Raw genomic sequence first — 15,253 nt, forward strand, 5'->3', positions numbered from 1 at the left:
ATAGCGATTTGGAATTTGGAAATTGAATTGAATTTGCCTGTAGTTGTAAACTTGTAATAGTTTTTAATCAAAACAGACAACGTTGACCCCATTTTAGAATCCCATGTTGATGATTGTGGATTTCTCCTCCAAAGAATTTATTGTAAGAAGGTTGTATTTATGTGAAGATTTGACTTTATTTAGAGGATGAATATGGACTACAACTTGCAAATTCCATAGCGTTTTTTTAATTTGGAAATTGAATTGAATGTGCTTGTAAGCCGACAAAGCATGACTATAGAAGAAAACAAGAGTGTAGATGCATTATTTACTAGTAGTGTGTAACTCGTGCGCACAAGATGAATTGTAGTGATATTATTGACATTAGTTTAGGTTATTATATATATAGGACATTAGTTCGACCAGAATATTTAGAGGTACTAAAATAATTTTTCCTTACAATTTTAATGATATTGGTTGCGTCATAATTTTGAAAATCACTTTTGGACACTACATATACAATATCAATTGACTATCACTATCTATGAAATTATACTAAATACAACACAAAATAAAAGAATAAATTGGTTTAATAGTATCTCTTAAATTGATTGGATAAGAGCATAGGATCATTTAGCTCAATTACAATTTGTTACATCCAAGATCTTCACATACAAAATATCTAAATAGAAATAATATAAAAAAATATATTCATTAGTTCAAAAAAAAAAAAAAATAACAGCAAAAATCTGAATAATCTAATTTGTAGGAAAAGCTAACAAAGGCAAAATCTAATTTTGATTCTAATAAAATTTTATCTAAGATTTGGTTTTATATATAAATAAATAGATATATAAATACATACATATACACATATATATATATATATATATATATATATATTACTTAGGTTTATTTATATTGAACTCCTTGTTTTCTACATTAAATTAACTCACTTAGCACAAAATTTTAAAAAATTTAGATTAAATGGGACACATGGCGCAAAATTAAATTTTAATTGAAATTCAATTTTTACACTAAGTTAACTCTCTTGGCACAAAAATTTAAAATAGATGAGACATATGACATAAAATTATACTCTAATTGAATTACAATTTGAAATCTAATTGGATTTTCTCTTAACTTTACTTATTAATATATATATATATATATAGAGAGAGAGAGAGAGAGAGAGAGAGAGAGAGAGAGAGAGAGAGAGAGATGGGTTCAAGTTACACTTGGTGTAAATCTAAAGAGTTATACATTTTTTAAACCATTGGATTTAAATAGATCCAATGGTTAAAAAAAGACTATAATTATTACAAATATTTTGATTAGAATCTAATTAATTATTTTTATTTATTACCTTTTAAACCTATCTCTAAACCCAAAAAAAAGTTTAATTTTTGACTTTCTCTCTCATTTAGGTTGTAAGGTTGAAATTTATCAACCATTGTATTGGCTTTATTCCGTGGCAATTTGCTTGTAATTCAGCACTTAGAAACCTTGTATTTAAGTGGGATTCATGTAAGGGTAGTGTGTGAGAGAGTGTGAAGAATTGCTCAAGAATGTGCAGTGAAGCAGGGTCTCGCGGCTGGATCTTGTGGGTGGCTTGCGGCTAGCAAGCCGCCAGATGATGCACACGAGCGAAGCGTGTTGAAAAGTTGAACAGTCATGCCAGCTGGAGCACTACAGGACAAAAAGTTCAATCTGGCCATTCTGTTTGCTCGCGGCTGGAACTCGCGACTCAGTCAAGTCGCAAGTCCAAGTCGCCAGCCAGCCCTGTTTGGGAAAATATGACTCTTCGCATTCCTTTCTCACCCTAGTATAAATACTCCTTATACCCACAAAATGTAGAGAGCTTCCAGAGAGAATTTTGAAAGAAAAACCCTTGAAAAAAACAAGATTGACTCATCCACAATCTTCACTTAGAGACTCTTCAAATTCCTCGACTCTCTTTCTCTCCATTGTTTTATCCTTGAGAGGTATATTACCAAAACTTTTTCTCACCATACCCACATTTGTGAGAAGGCTGTTTGGTGCTTTGGGAAGCAGTTAAGAAGGGACCAATTTCATATTGGTTGATGCTATGGGCTGTAGCGGAATCCGGTAAGCTAAAGAAGAAATAGGTTTGGTGTAACCTCGTTGGAGTAGGAGCTTGGAGGGCTTAGGTACACTAGGTAGATTAGGCTTGGAGGGTTTTCTGTTATCCATGTATCCCAACTACATTCTTTAGTGGATTATTGATCACTTGGAGGGCGGCAGAGAGGTTTTACGCCGAGGGATTCGGTTTCCTCTTCGATAACACATCGCTGTGTTGTCTTTGTGTTTACATTTCTCTTTCCTTAATCTTTACCATTTAATTTCTGCTGTGGATGTGATTTTATTTTATTTAGATTATGTTATCAATTCTGTTTTAGCTTATTTACATTTTCCGCACGTACATTGTTTGTCTATAAGCTTAAAATTGGTAATTTGTAATTTGAGGGTCTAAACGTTCAAAGTTGTTTTACATGCTTTTTGAACTTTCATAGGTTTCTCTCTCTCTTTCTCCTCCACCACCTCCACAAGTTGCCGGCAAAGAAAAAGAAAAAGAAAAACCCAAAATGGCGTACAAAGATTATAAAGCATACAAGTAGCAATTGAAGAAGGTTCGCACATGTTACTCCGTTGTAGAGCCCGTGGATATTTTCATAAAAGACAAGTATAGCATCATACAAACGTAAGAAAACGTTTGATGAGAATCATAAAAAAATTAGAGCAAGTTGTTGGTGACAGTGTCATCTCTCATGCCTCTCTACTGACAAGTAAATGTCTCAAGCAATGCATCACCTTCATCAGGTACATTGTTGTGGCAAAATTCCAACCATTCCAAATTAATATACAATTGTTGACCATAGAATTAGTTTACAATGAAATGTGGGAAATTCAAGTAGAAAAAAAAAAATGAAAGGGCATCGGAGTAGAAATTGAATTAGTGTTGTGCCTGTGCCCTTGTGCGTCATGTTGCATATATTAAAAAATAAAAATATCCTCACCCTTCTGATTATGATCATTTTTTTTTGAGAGAGTTCTGATTATGATCAATGATGAATCATTTTTTTGTTGAGAATCAGCATTTGGTTCACTAATCCATTAAAATATAGCAAAACATCGGATAACAAGTTAAAATATGCAGCCTAGGCCCTAAAGTTCTTTGATAGATCATGTTCCTATAAAATAATTGGCAGGATTACAATTGAGTATTGATACCCTGGATCATCCAATAGAGTAATTATAAAAATAAAATAAAAAAACAAAAAAATTCTCTCTGAATATATGTCAACCCGGTCTAGCATTTGTTTGTGAAGAAATAAGGCTTTTCTTCCTCAACATCTAATCTATATAGATGTATTGTAGTTTTAAATGGTAAATTATATTCTTCTTTTTTTTTAAAGTAAATGTTTCATTTTGGTTTTTTTTTTTTTTTTTTTGCCGGAAACCTGTGGGGGTGGTGGAGGAGAAAGAGAGAAAGTCAGAAGTCAAACTTTTTTTGAGTTTAAAGATAGATTTAGAAAGTAATAAATGAGAGTAATTAAATAGATTCTAATCAGAATATTTTTTTAACCATTAGATCTACTCAAATCCAATGGTTTAAAAACTGTGTAATTTGAATCCATCACACACACACACACACATATATATATATATTAGGATCATGAACAATTTATTTTGTCCTCAATGCCTCCTTTGGAGGTTCAGAGTTTTGTTTATTTCATTTATCTTTTTTTTTTTTTTTTTTTTTTTTTTAGAAACAAACACACACAAGGGAGAAGGAAATGAGTTCTAACCTTTTTATCAACCCAAAGATATACAAAAAAGAAAAAGGAACATCACTAATTATTTTATTTTTAAAAAAATCCTCTAAATCAATGTCTTAAGTGTACCCATAAATTTATTATGGAGATCAAAATTGTCAAAAATGGATGAACTTAAGTATCGTATACACACAAATAGCCAAAAGATCAAGCTCATTTTCTATTAGCTAATAGCTAAGGGGCCTGTTTTATAGTTACTGTTATATACGTATGCACACTTGAATTAGAATTTTTAGTAGTTCGTTTATGAGTCCACCATTAAGGCATTAACATTACTTTTTTTTTTTTAATCTATTATTACTAGTTTTGAAATATTTATGACTTTGGCCATGTATTTCTAAAATTTTCCAGTACCTTAAGACAGTATTGCAAAGAAATCAATAGTGGAGGCCCAAAAGTACATATTGCAAAAAGAAAGATGTGAGAGAGGAAAGAGATGAGGAGGAGGAGGAGGAGAATAAACGTTAACGCTTTTTTTTTTTTTTTCTTTTCTTTACGAAGAAGAGTTAATGCTTAATTGAGTAATTTCTAGAAAACAACAATTCTATTACCATGAGTGTTTTTTGACCCATAGATCTAATAGTAATCAATAGTCTAAAAAAGATGTAACTCTTGTGAATTTACAAGTATAATTTAAACCCATATGTGTGTGTGTGTGTGGGTGGGGGGGTAGATTCAAGTTATATCTGGTGTAATTCTAAGGATATGTTTGGTAGATTATAATAAGTACTGTAATGTAATAGTTATTCCTATAATTTTGCTATTCTTTAGTTTTGTTATTTTTTTATTATAAGGAATAGTCATTCCTTATGAATAACTATTCTTTAAAATGAGGAATGAATATTCTTCTTTAAAAAGGTTGTATTAGTTATTCCTTAGTAAGTGTAATAATTTCAAAACTTAATATATTTCCAAATAAACAAATTTTACATATATATCTAACAATTATAAAAATAAAAAATCATAAAAAATAACACATATTGCTCTTAAATTTAAAAAATAACAAATTTTAAGGATATATAATTGTATGAGAAGATATTTCCTAAAATAAATCTTAAACTTTATTCTAATGTTATGACTCACTCTTAAGTTTTATTCTAATGTTATAACTCACAACCAAACTTACGAATAAGTTTAGTTTTTACATTATAAGACATTTTATTTTTAGTAATAAAGATTATAATTCACATCGTAATTTTCATTCACTGTACCAAACGTAATCTAAGTAATATTATACTGCTCAATAACTTATTATTAAATTCATATTTTGAAAATCCAACCGTTGAATTACATGTACTATATGTTCTTAACATGCATGCTAATTTTCATACCAATCAGATATAATTTACCATTTGATCCATAACCTCATATTTTATGCATTATTTTAAACTATAAAAACTTGAATTTAAACAATTGATTGATGACATGGTTATTAATCTTTGATCATTTTTAAATTTTATAAGTATAGAGAATATACAAAAATAATATAATCTAGCAGTGAATTTATTAAAATTTACATTTAATTAAAAAAAAATTGTGTGGTTAAACTTGTTTAAGAATGCTCTTACACGGTTACACCATTGCATAGGGATGCTCCGTGTGATGAAGTTTCAATTTTTAAACCCATAAATAAAAATATTATGATTTTTAATTTTTATTATATCGTTGGTGTAACATCAATGAAATTCACATTCATGGCTACCTTAGTTTGTAAACTATTTGTAGTAACAATTATTTGTAACAAAATAGACGGCATGTTTAGTAATTTTTCCTTCTTGAAAATTGGCTGTGGTGTTTGAAATATTTTAGGAAAAATTAAAAAACTTACGTGAACCAACCAAATTCTCAGTTTTATTTATTTATTTTTTATATAAAATATTTTAGGAAAGACCAAACTATTATTGTCCAAAAAAAAAGGTCCAACCTTTGGTAAAACCGTTGCATGTTTTTTTAGATGCGTTATGTTTATAATATTTTCATATCATTTTTACAACAAATCATTTTTTTTAAAAAAAAAATTTGAGAAACACACTATCATATATATATATATATAATAGAAGAGAGATGAGATAAGGGAATACACTCACACGTTAACACTAAAACTGCATGCGGCAGTTAGTATTGCGGAGTAAGTGATAAACCCCTTCTCAATATCACATCTTACCGATGTGGGATGACTCGACAATACTGAGTTTTTTTTTTATTTGAGAAACACACACACACAATCATAATTGGTAAGTTGTCATTGGTTCTAATTTAAATATATAATTTCTTCCTAAAAAAAATATCTATAGCTTAAATTACTTTGTTGCCCATCCATAACAACCAATGACAATTTTTTTTTTTTTTTTAGAGAGTTTCAAGTTATGGCGTCCGCTCTTGATAATAACTCTTTATTATCAGACCAAGATACCAATTAATTTTTGGTGTAGGCAGAAATTGAACTCCAGATCTCTTATACAACTATCAAAGACTAAACTAACTGAGCTAACTGAACTCCACAATCAATGAAAACTTATACTTAAAATTTATTGTAAAAATATTCTGAAAATATCGTATATATAGTAGTTCTTTTTTTTTCTTTTGTTTTTTATATGAATACCATCACATGTTTTTTAGACCTTATATTCTATTATATTTTATTTCCCATATGGCTTCAAATCCATATATATATAAAGTATAGACCCAGATAAAAAGTCAGCCCCAACTAAGAAAAAAAACCTAGGAAAACGACAATGGGAGATGATGTGAAGCACTTTGTTTTAGTACATGGAGTTTGCCATGGGTCTTGGTGCTGGTACAGGCTTATCGCTCTGCTCAAACAAGCTGGTCACCGTGTCACTGCTTTGGACCTTGGTGCTTGTGGGATCAACCCCAAACAGCTAAATGAGATCACTTCTATTTGGGACTACGTGCGCCCGTTGATGGAGTTCATGGCCTCTCTCCCTCAAGGTGAGTCTGTGATTTTGGTTGGTCATAGCTATGCCGGCCTTTGTATCTCTCTAGCCATGGAAAGCTTCCCAGAAAAAGTTTCACTAGGAGTTTTTGTCACAGCCTATATGCCAGACTTCAAATCTCCACCACTAACTCTCATCCAAGAAGTAAAAAGTTTCTTTCCCAATTCCTATTATTTCATTTGATTGCCTTATAGAACTGCTATTTTGTTTACTCACTTCATTATCGTTTGCTTTGGTGTTGGGTACCACAAACCAGTATTTCAAAAGGACCCCAAAAGAATCCACAATGGATTGCCAATTATCTTTAGATTCGGTATTATTTGGCCCGGATTATATGAGAACCAAGGTGTACGCCCACTGTCGATCAGAGGTAAGCTTTACAAGCAAATTCATACCTTTCTCTTTTCTTTTTTTTTTTGATGAAAAAATTCATACCTTTCTCAAGTGCTTAATACTTGATGAAAAAAATTATAGGCTAGATTACATCCTCTGAAGTTTAAAATTCAGCTATTTTAAGTTTCATTTTAGAGTGTTTTTTTACTTTCCAAACGAAGTTGTTTTGGTGAACTTGATTGTGTGAATTGGATGAAAAGATTACATTGAAAATGAATAAAGTAAAAAAGATAAATTGACCCTTAAATGAAGTACAAACATGTTAAAGTCAGAGAGAGAGAGAGAGAGAGAGGTATTTGGAATCGGCCAAAATATTGTACTAAATTATTCGTACTATTTATATGGTTTTGACTTGCATACAGGATTTGGAATTGGCTGAAGTGTTGATAAGGCCAAATGGATTGTTCATGGAAGACTTTTCTAAGGAGGGTATGCTAACAGAAGAGAAGTATGGGTCAATTGATCGGGTTTTTATAGTTTGCGAAGAAGATGAAGTGATGAAAGAGGAATTCCAACGCTTGATAATCGAGGACAGCCCCCCAAAAGAAGTGATTTTAATTAGGGAAGCTGGGCATATGGTGATGCTCTCAAAACCCAGTGAACTTTGCCAAAGGTTAGTGGAAGTTGCTGGCAGATATCATCGTCTTTATTAGGCCAACCATTATTGCTTTGCAAAGTAAAAATGTTGGGCGAAGTTGGAGTGTTGGACATGCAGATGGTCCTTGACTGATGAGTAAATTTATTCAGCAAAAAAAAAAATTGTAATAAAGGTCAAGGAATCTCAATTATGGTCAATTGCTATGTTGTTAAAAAGATAACCTTCTAGCTTCTTTTTCTTTTCTTTTTTTCTTTTTTCGTTTGCTTTTAATCGGATCATTGTATGTGACCCTTTCTTATTTTTATGAGAAAGATTATAGACATAAACCACTTATGTGGTAGATTGTTGATGATGAATAACAAAAATTATGGTAATAGTAAGTTTAAGTAAGACTAGTAAAAGGCTCTTACTAGTCTAGGAATTTTTTTTTTCAGGGTAGTTATAAAAAACTTAAATTAAAAAAGAACTTGAATGTATATAGTTATCGACATAAGGAAAAATTTAAAAAGATAACCCTCTAGGTTTTCTTTCTTTTTCTTTTTTTTTTTTTCATTTGCTTTTAATCATGGATCATTGTATGTGAGCCTTTCTTATTTTTATGAGAAAGATTATAGACATAAACCACTTATGCGGTAGATTGTTAATGATGAATAAAAAAATTATGGTAATAGTAAGTTTAAGTAAGACTAGTAAAAGGCTCTTACTAGTCTAGGAATTTTTTTTTCCAGGGTAGTTATAAAAAACGTAAATTAAAAATAATTAATTAAAAAAGAACTTGAATATATAGAGTTATTGACATAAGGAAAAATTTAAAAAGATAACCTTCTAGCTTTTTAACAAATTGACCATAAGGAATCTCAATTATGGTCAATTGCTATGTTGTTAAAAAGATAACCTTCTAGCTTCTTCTTCTTTTTCTTTTTTCGTTTGCTTTTAATCATGGATCATTGTATGTGACCCTTTCTTATTTTTATGAGAAAGATTATAGACATAAACCACTTATGTGGTAGATTGTTAATGATGAATAAAAAAATTATGGTAATAGTAAGTTTAAGTAAGACTAGTAAAAGGCTCTTACTAGTCTAGGAATTTTTTTAGGGTATTTATAAAAAACTTAAATTAAAAAAAAATTAATTGAAAAAGAACTTAAATATATAGAGTTATCGATGTGCGGAGTAAAAGGACCCTGATGGAGATATGGGCCTTTGGGCCGTGCTAAAGAAGACCGACCTGCTCTTGAGTTTAGAACTTGTTAGTATTACGGGTCGGCCCATACGCCGAGGATCCGAGGATCCATCCGAGGGTGAATTTCTCTTCGGACGGACGCCAGAGAACCTGGAACTTCATGATAAACGTTAGGCAATGACATGGTTAAAACCAGTGGATAAAAGGGATAAACCCTTGAATGTCCTGGAAGCATCGATGTAATAGAAACACCAAGGATAAAGGCTGTCACCTCCACATTAAAGACCCTGCACCTACCACCCTGGCCGCATTAATGGGAAAATGACACCTGAACAGTGGAAGGGAAACTTCTGGTTACTATTCAAAGGCACTGAGAAAAGAAATATCTAGGCTAAGGGGGAGTAGGGGCAACACAGGTACAAAGTATCAAAAAGAGGAGTATTTAAGGAGGAACTTAGAACATAAATGGGGATCCCTTCTTTGTAACCTAAAAGGAAAGAGAAAAAGAGAGAGAGAAATAATATAAGAACAGTTCTCGGCTTACGTCCGAGCAGGTTGACTTACAGTATTCCTTGTTGTTTTCAAGTATTTATAGTCTTTGGCTTGTCATTTAATCCTCAAACACTTCTAACCTGGGTTTCAAGCCCACACTCTACAAATTACATTGTTTAAGGCTCATTGGGCCTGAGCCCGTAACTGTTCTTAGGGCCAGGTGCAATTGTGCACTTACAATCGACATAAGAAAAAATTTTAAAAACAAACACGTAAATAAATAAAATTTTACAATTTTCTTTTACTAATTTTTATAATCAGGTTGTGTGTGTGTGTGTGTATATATATATATGTGTGTGTGTGTGTGTGTGTGTGTGTGTGTGTGAGAGAGAGAGAGAGAGAGAGAGAGAGAGAGAGAGAGAGAGAGAGAGAGAAAACTCGTAGACAAAAATGTCAAATCATCCGATCTGACTTGAATTCTTCCAAAGCACTCCCTAGCTAGTTTCCACCGACCATCATAGGACTGTTGAAAAAATTGTTGTAAATGGCAAACTCTTATTTATTAGGATATTGCACCTAATAAAATTATTATCGATAGTTGAGATTGATAGTTGCAAAAGGTAACTTTCAATCTCAACCATTGATTAAAAATTGTTATGAAAAAAAATTAAAAAAAGTAAAAAGTAAAAGTTTAAAAAGTGAAATGTGAAAAACTTTTGTGAGAGAGAGGAGGGTGAATTGCACCTAGTGCAATACCCTAGGTATTGCAATGGATCCTAATCCATTTATTTGGATGGTTCAAATTAAATACAAATTGTTCTTTAGGCAACTTGGGTATGACGGGGGTGGTGGTCTTATTAGACATCAATTTGAATTTTGGTCACTTGGGTTTGTCTCTATGAGAGAAATTGGCTTTAGAGGATGGATTACAGCTTGCAAATTCCATAGCCTTTTGCAATTTGGAAATTGAATTGAATTTGCTTGTAGTAGTAATAGTTTTTAGGGAAATGCTAACGAATGCCCCTAGGGCATTAGTTAATAATTCATTTAAAGAAACTTTTTTTGAGAAAAAAAAAACAATTAATGTTTTGACAGTTTTTTTACATTTCTCATAAAATTAGTGTAAAAAATTTTCTGAAATGGATTGTTAACCAATACCTTAAAAACACTCGTTAGCATGAACCTAATTTTTAATCAAAATGGACAACATTGACCTCATTTTAGAATCCCATGTTGATAGTTGCAGATTTTTGCTCCAAAGAATTTATTGTAAGCAGGTTGTATTTTTGTGAAAATTTGGATTTATTTGAGGATGAATCATGGACTTCATCTTGCAAATTCCATAGCGTTTTTTAATTTGGAAATTTAATTGAATTTGTTTGTAGTAGCTATAGTTTTAATCAAAACAGACAACATTAATCTCATTTTTAGAAATCCCATGTTGATAATTGTGGATTTCTCCTCCAAGAAATAGCAAACAAATCATGCCTTTATAGAAGAAAACAAGAGTGTAGATGCATTGACTAAGTTTCCGTTTAGCAAAAATTATTTTTACCAACTTCTTTTACTATTTAGCTTATTTTTGCTACTATTCATGGGTCATACTGCATTTTTTGGTACTATTCATGGTTCCACTATACTATTTCAGCTAATTTTTAATTTATCTACAGTACTTTCAGCAAAAGGTTTTTAGTTTCAGCAAAATAAGTGGATCTCAAACAGACCTTAATAAGAATCATAAACAATTTGTTTCGTACTCAATAGCCTCCTTTGGAGGTTCAAAGTTTTGTTGATTTGATTTATCTAGTTGTGTTAGGCTATTAGTCTCGTAACCTTTTTATCAACCCAAAAATAACCAAAAAAAAAAAAATCTTTTAATTTTTTTTAAATCCTCCAAATTGATGTGTTAAGCGGTAGGGATAGCCATGGACTGGATTTGGGTCGGATATCCCAAACCGAATTTGAAAATTTTACCTGTGGATATACGATTAGTGCCCATACCAATTGTTACTCAAATTTTTTATCCATGAATATCCATACCTAACTTGAACCTAGTTTTTAAAGCTTTTTTTTTTTTTTTCATTGATGGAATTTTAAATTGACACTTATTTTAATAGTAATCTTTACTCTTTCCTGAAACTATTCATAAATAAATCTTCCATTTTTACATTATTTTTTCTTAATTGTATTTTAGGGTCAATTTTACAATAACCCATTAGCAACTCCTGTGTGAGGCAAATATTGTCCAAATATGCTTCCTTGTTTGTTTAAAAAATTGACTAACCATTTATTTTGCATTGAAATTAGTCATTAATTATATATATTTTAAATTTAATTCAAATCTTATTTATTACTTGGTATCCAATTACTATTATTAGTCTATTACTTTTTTTGACGAAAGAAGATAAAATATTGTTAAAGACAAAGTTTAGCTACAAAATTGGTTGTAACCTAAGGTTACAACCTTATTCAATATCTTTTTATTGAAAGTGAATTTTGACAAATCCATCATTGGATTACATCTTTTTCTTATATTCTTCGTGCTTGTAAAATTTCTAAAAAATTAGAGATCAATAGCTATGTCATTAATAAATTGTTTAAATCATAAGTTTTTGTAGTTTAAAATTATGCATAAAATATGAGCTTATAGATCATATAATAAATAATATCCAGTTGACACAAAATTTGATATGTGTATTAAAAGCGTAAAGAATATGCAATTCAACTGCTAATAATTTGTATTGATATAAAAACAGAGCATGAGAAAGAGTACGTTCCTGGGGAAGACCAAACCAACACAGTGATCATAGGTTCATGAAAATACAAACACGAATGCTTGTTAGTTAGCAAACTACAACAGCACAAAAGAGTAATGGTCACAACATCAAATGCTAATGTATATTAAGGCCAGCCACGAGGTGTGGGTAATCTTCGACTTCGAGTAAGGTGGTCTATTACTTAATGTGTCAAAAATACATGTTTATTTATTTATTTATTTTCATATAAAACATTCAAAGCCATAAACAGAAATTCTAATTAAAGTGTCAAACAAACTAATTTAAACCTTCTAAATATATACAAATAATCAAATAATTTAAGAAAATAAAAAGACATGACTGACATAATCTTGCAAAATACTTCAATATGCATCTTATAGGAAGGTTGACATGCACAAACAAAATCAATTAGTAATTAATAGGAAGATTGATGTAATAATTTCATATTCCTTTATATTTTCTTAAGAAAATTTTGTGAGCAAATTATGTCAATCTAGTATTTTATGGAAAGTAATTATACTAATGACATCAATGATTTCCATACAAGTGAAAGTCAAAATCATAATATAAAATATTTTACTTTACAAAGAAGGAATAAGTAGCAATAATACTTTCCATACAAATGAAAGTCAAATTCATGTTTTAAAATTGACAAAACTACATTATTAGTCTCTGAAGTTTACTCTATGTGCGTAATTGGTCCCTCAAGTTTGAAGCGAGCACAATTAATCCCTTCTACAATTATCACGTTTTAAAAAAAAAAAAAAATTAAGCATTGGCTGGCCTCTTCTACATCAGTACCTAGTAAAGAGCTTCCATCTCCTAATAGGTTCAAAGAGCAATACAGCCCGATCACAACAGATGTGATATTTAGCATCAACAAGTATGAATATGTTTTTAAACAATATGGATCAATTAGCGAGAAGTTAATGACTGTCTGGACTCCAAAATTTTTAGAATTCTTAAATAAATAAATAATGGTTTTATATATGGTCAATCAAAAAATTAAATATTTTTTTAACTATATATAACATCACAAGCTGGAAGGGAGATCTTAATAAAAGTAGTTGTCCAAGTTATTCCAACCTACACTATGAGCTGCTTTAAACTTCCATCAGGGCTTTGCTCAGAAATCGAGAGCTTGATAAGAAGATTTTGGTGGGGTTAGAAAGGTGATCAGAGAAAAATTCATTGGGTGAAGTGGGATACACTCTGTCTCCCAAAGAAGGAAGGTGGTATGGGCTTCAAGGATCTAGCCAACTTAATGATGCTCTCTTGGCCAAACAAGCTAAGAGATTACTTCATAATAAGGATTCCCTCTTTTATAGAGTCTTTAAAATGAAGTTTTTTCCAAATTGTAGTATTTGGGAGGCTCAAGAATCTAGCTTTGGCTCACATGCTTGGCATAGTATTCTAAAGGGAAGAGATGTGCTATTGAAGGGGGCAAGATGGAGGGTTGGGTGTGGAGAGGCAATCAGTATTTGGAATGATGTGTGGCTGCCATCACAGGATCATCCACAAGTCCTCTCTGACATGGTACAAGGTTTTAAAGATGGAAGGGTTTCTGACCTCATCAACCCGATCACAAGAACTTGGGACTTAGATTTAGTGCATGGATTATTGTCACCCGATGAAGCTGCCTTGGTCCTCAACATCCCTTTAAGCCGCACCCCAGTGGAGGACAAGATCATTTGGCCCTTCACCCCATCAGGTATTTACACTATAAATTCGGGCTCAAAATTTCATATAAAACTAACTTCTATGCAGGTTCCTTCAATCAATACTCAACAGCATAATGAAGTGTGGAATAAGATTTGGGGGCTAAATGTCCCCAACAAGGTGCGGAACTTTATGTTGTGAGCGTGCAAAGAAGCCATACCAACGAAGCAAAACTTAATGAAGAGGAAGATCTTATTAGAAGACAAGTGTGAGCAATGTGGGGTTGAGGTTGAAACGGTACTCCATGCTTTGTGGGAGTGTGCCATGCTAGATGATATTTGGGACGGTGTTTCAGATTTTGAAGACCGAAGACAACTTGGCATCTCAAATATTAGAGACCTGATCATACTGGTCCGTGAGAAAAGAAAAAATATAGACCTCATGGCCATGGTGATGTGGACGATATGGCATAGGCGAAACCAAATCCGAGTGAGCACAAATGACTTTCCGAAAGCCCAGGTTCTCCAACAAGCATCTTAGATCCTTACCACGTTTCAATAGAGCCAATACTCCCTTGGTCAATCTTCAGCAATCATTCAACCCCAGCCCCGTGCTCAATGGAGTCCACCTTCGGTGAATTGTCTAAAACTGAATTTTGATGGGGCAGTTTTTTTGAAGCTGGGCAAGGCGGGTCTGGGAGTGGTAATTCACGATTGTCAAGGAAAGGCTATAGCTTCGCTGTCAGAGCAAGCCCCTCTGCCATTTTCGCCGGTCATAGTGGAAGCCATGGCAGCAGCAAGGGTGATGTCCTTCACACAAGAACTTGGTATTTCAGAGTTCATGCTTGAAGGTGATTCGGAAGTGGTAATAAATTCTCTTCGAAGTAAAGAACCCTCTCTATCTTCTTTTGGCCATATTCTGGAGTCTGCTAAATCCTCATTAGTTACCAGTAAATGTATTGCTTTCTCTCATGTTCGTAGAACTGGTAATAAAGTTGCACACAACCTAGCTAGACATGCTAGACATGTTAGAGGTTTGTCGGTGTGGGTGGAGGATGTTCCACCACTCCTCTATGATGTACTATTTGCTGATCCCGTTTGATTTTCAATACAAGTAGCAATCTTCATTCTCAAAAAAAAAAAAAAAAAAGTCTTAACAAGTGTAGCTTGTTCAGTTTTTTAAAAAAAAAAAAATATATAATATGGGTCGTATTTGGGTAATACCCGAACCCGACCTGATAATTTTGGGTAACACCCAAATCCATACCCACTTCCCTTTATCCATTATATTTTAGGTAATACCCGAAATTTTCAGATCAGGTTGGGTAGGGTATCCATTTCCCATTAATTGGATTTG

The 15,253-nt window shown here is 32.1% G+C and overlaps 2 protein-coding genes across 2 annotated transcripts; both read left to right on the forward strand.

The window, feature by feature from the left end:
* The first annotated feature begins 6,490 nt into the window (after window positions 1-6,490).
* On the forward strand, window positions 6,491-8,179 carry LOC142623709 (methylesterase 10-like). The gene is made up of 3 exons (XM_075797160.1): window positions 6,491-6,937; window positions 7,050-7,163; window positions 7,549-8,179. Exons 1-3 carry the CDS (start codon window positions 6,572-6,574, stop codon window positions 7,837-7,839), a joined length of 771 nt encoding a protein of 256 aa, XP_075653275.1. The 5' UTR covers window positions 6,491-6,571; the 3' UTR covers window positions 7,840-8,179.
* Window positions 8,180-14,134: 5,955 nt separating this feature from the next.
* On the forward strand, window positions 14,135-14,998 carry LOC142625412 (uncharacterized). The gene is made up of 2 exons (XM_075799076.1): window positions 14,135-14,416; window positions 14,576-14,998. The coding sequence occupies exons 1-2, from the start codon at window positions 14,135-14,137 to the stop codon at window positions 14,996-14,998; spliced, it is 705 nt and encodes a 234-aa protein (XP_075655191.1).
* The last annotated feature ends 255 nt before the right edge of the window (window positions 14,999-15,253 follow it).

The sequence above is a fragment of the Castanea sativa genome, chromosome 2 (assembly GCF_040712315.1).
Source record: "Castanea sativa cultivar Marrone di Chiusa Pesio chromosome 2, ASM4071231v1".
NCBI classification, from domain to species: Eukaryota; Viridiplantae; Streptophyta; class Magnoliopsida; order Fagales; family Fagaceae; genus Castanea; species Castanea sativa.

Coding starts and splice junctions, on each gene's coding strand:
- LOC142623709 (XM_075797160.1), top strand. CDS start 6,572: ATGGGAGATGATGTGAAGCACTTTGTTTTAGTACATGGAGTTTGCCAT. Junction 6,938..7,049: donor CACTAACTCTCATCCAAGAA/GTAAAAAGTTTC, acceptor ACCACAAACCAG/TATTTCAAAAGGACCCCAAA. Junction 7,164..7,548: donor ACGCCCACTGTCGATCAGAG/GTAAGCTTTACA, acceptor ACTTGCATACAG/GATTTGGAATTGGCTGAAGT.
- LOC142625412 (XM_075799076.1), top strand. CDS start 14,135: ATGAAGAGGAAGATCTTATTAGAAGACAAGTGTGAGCAATGTGGGGTT. Junction 14,417..14,575: donor ATGACTTTCCGAAAGCCCAG/GTTCTCCAACAA, acceptor GTTTTTTTGAAG/CTGGGCAAGGCGGGTCTGGG.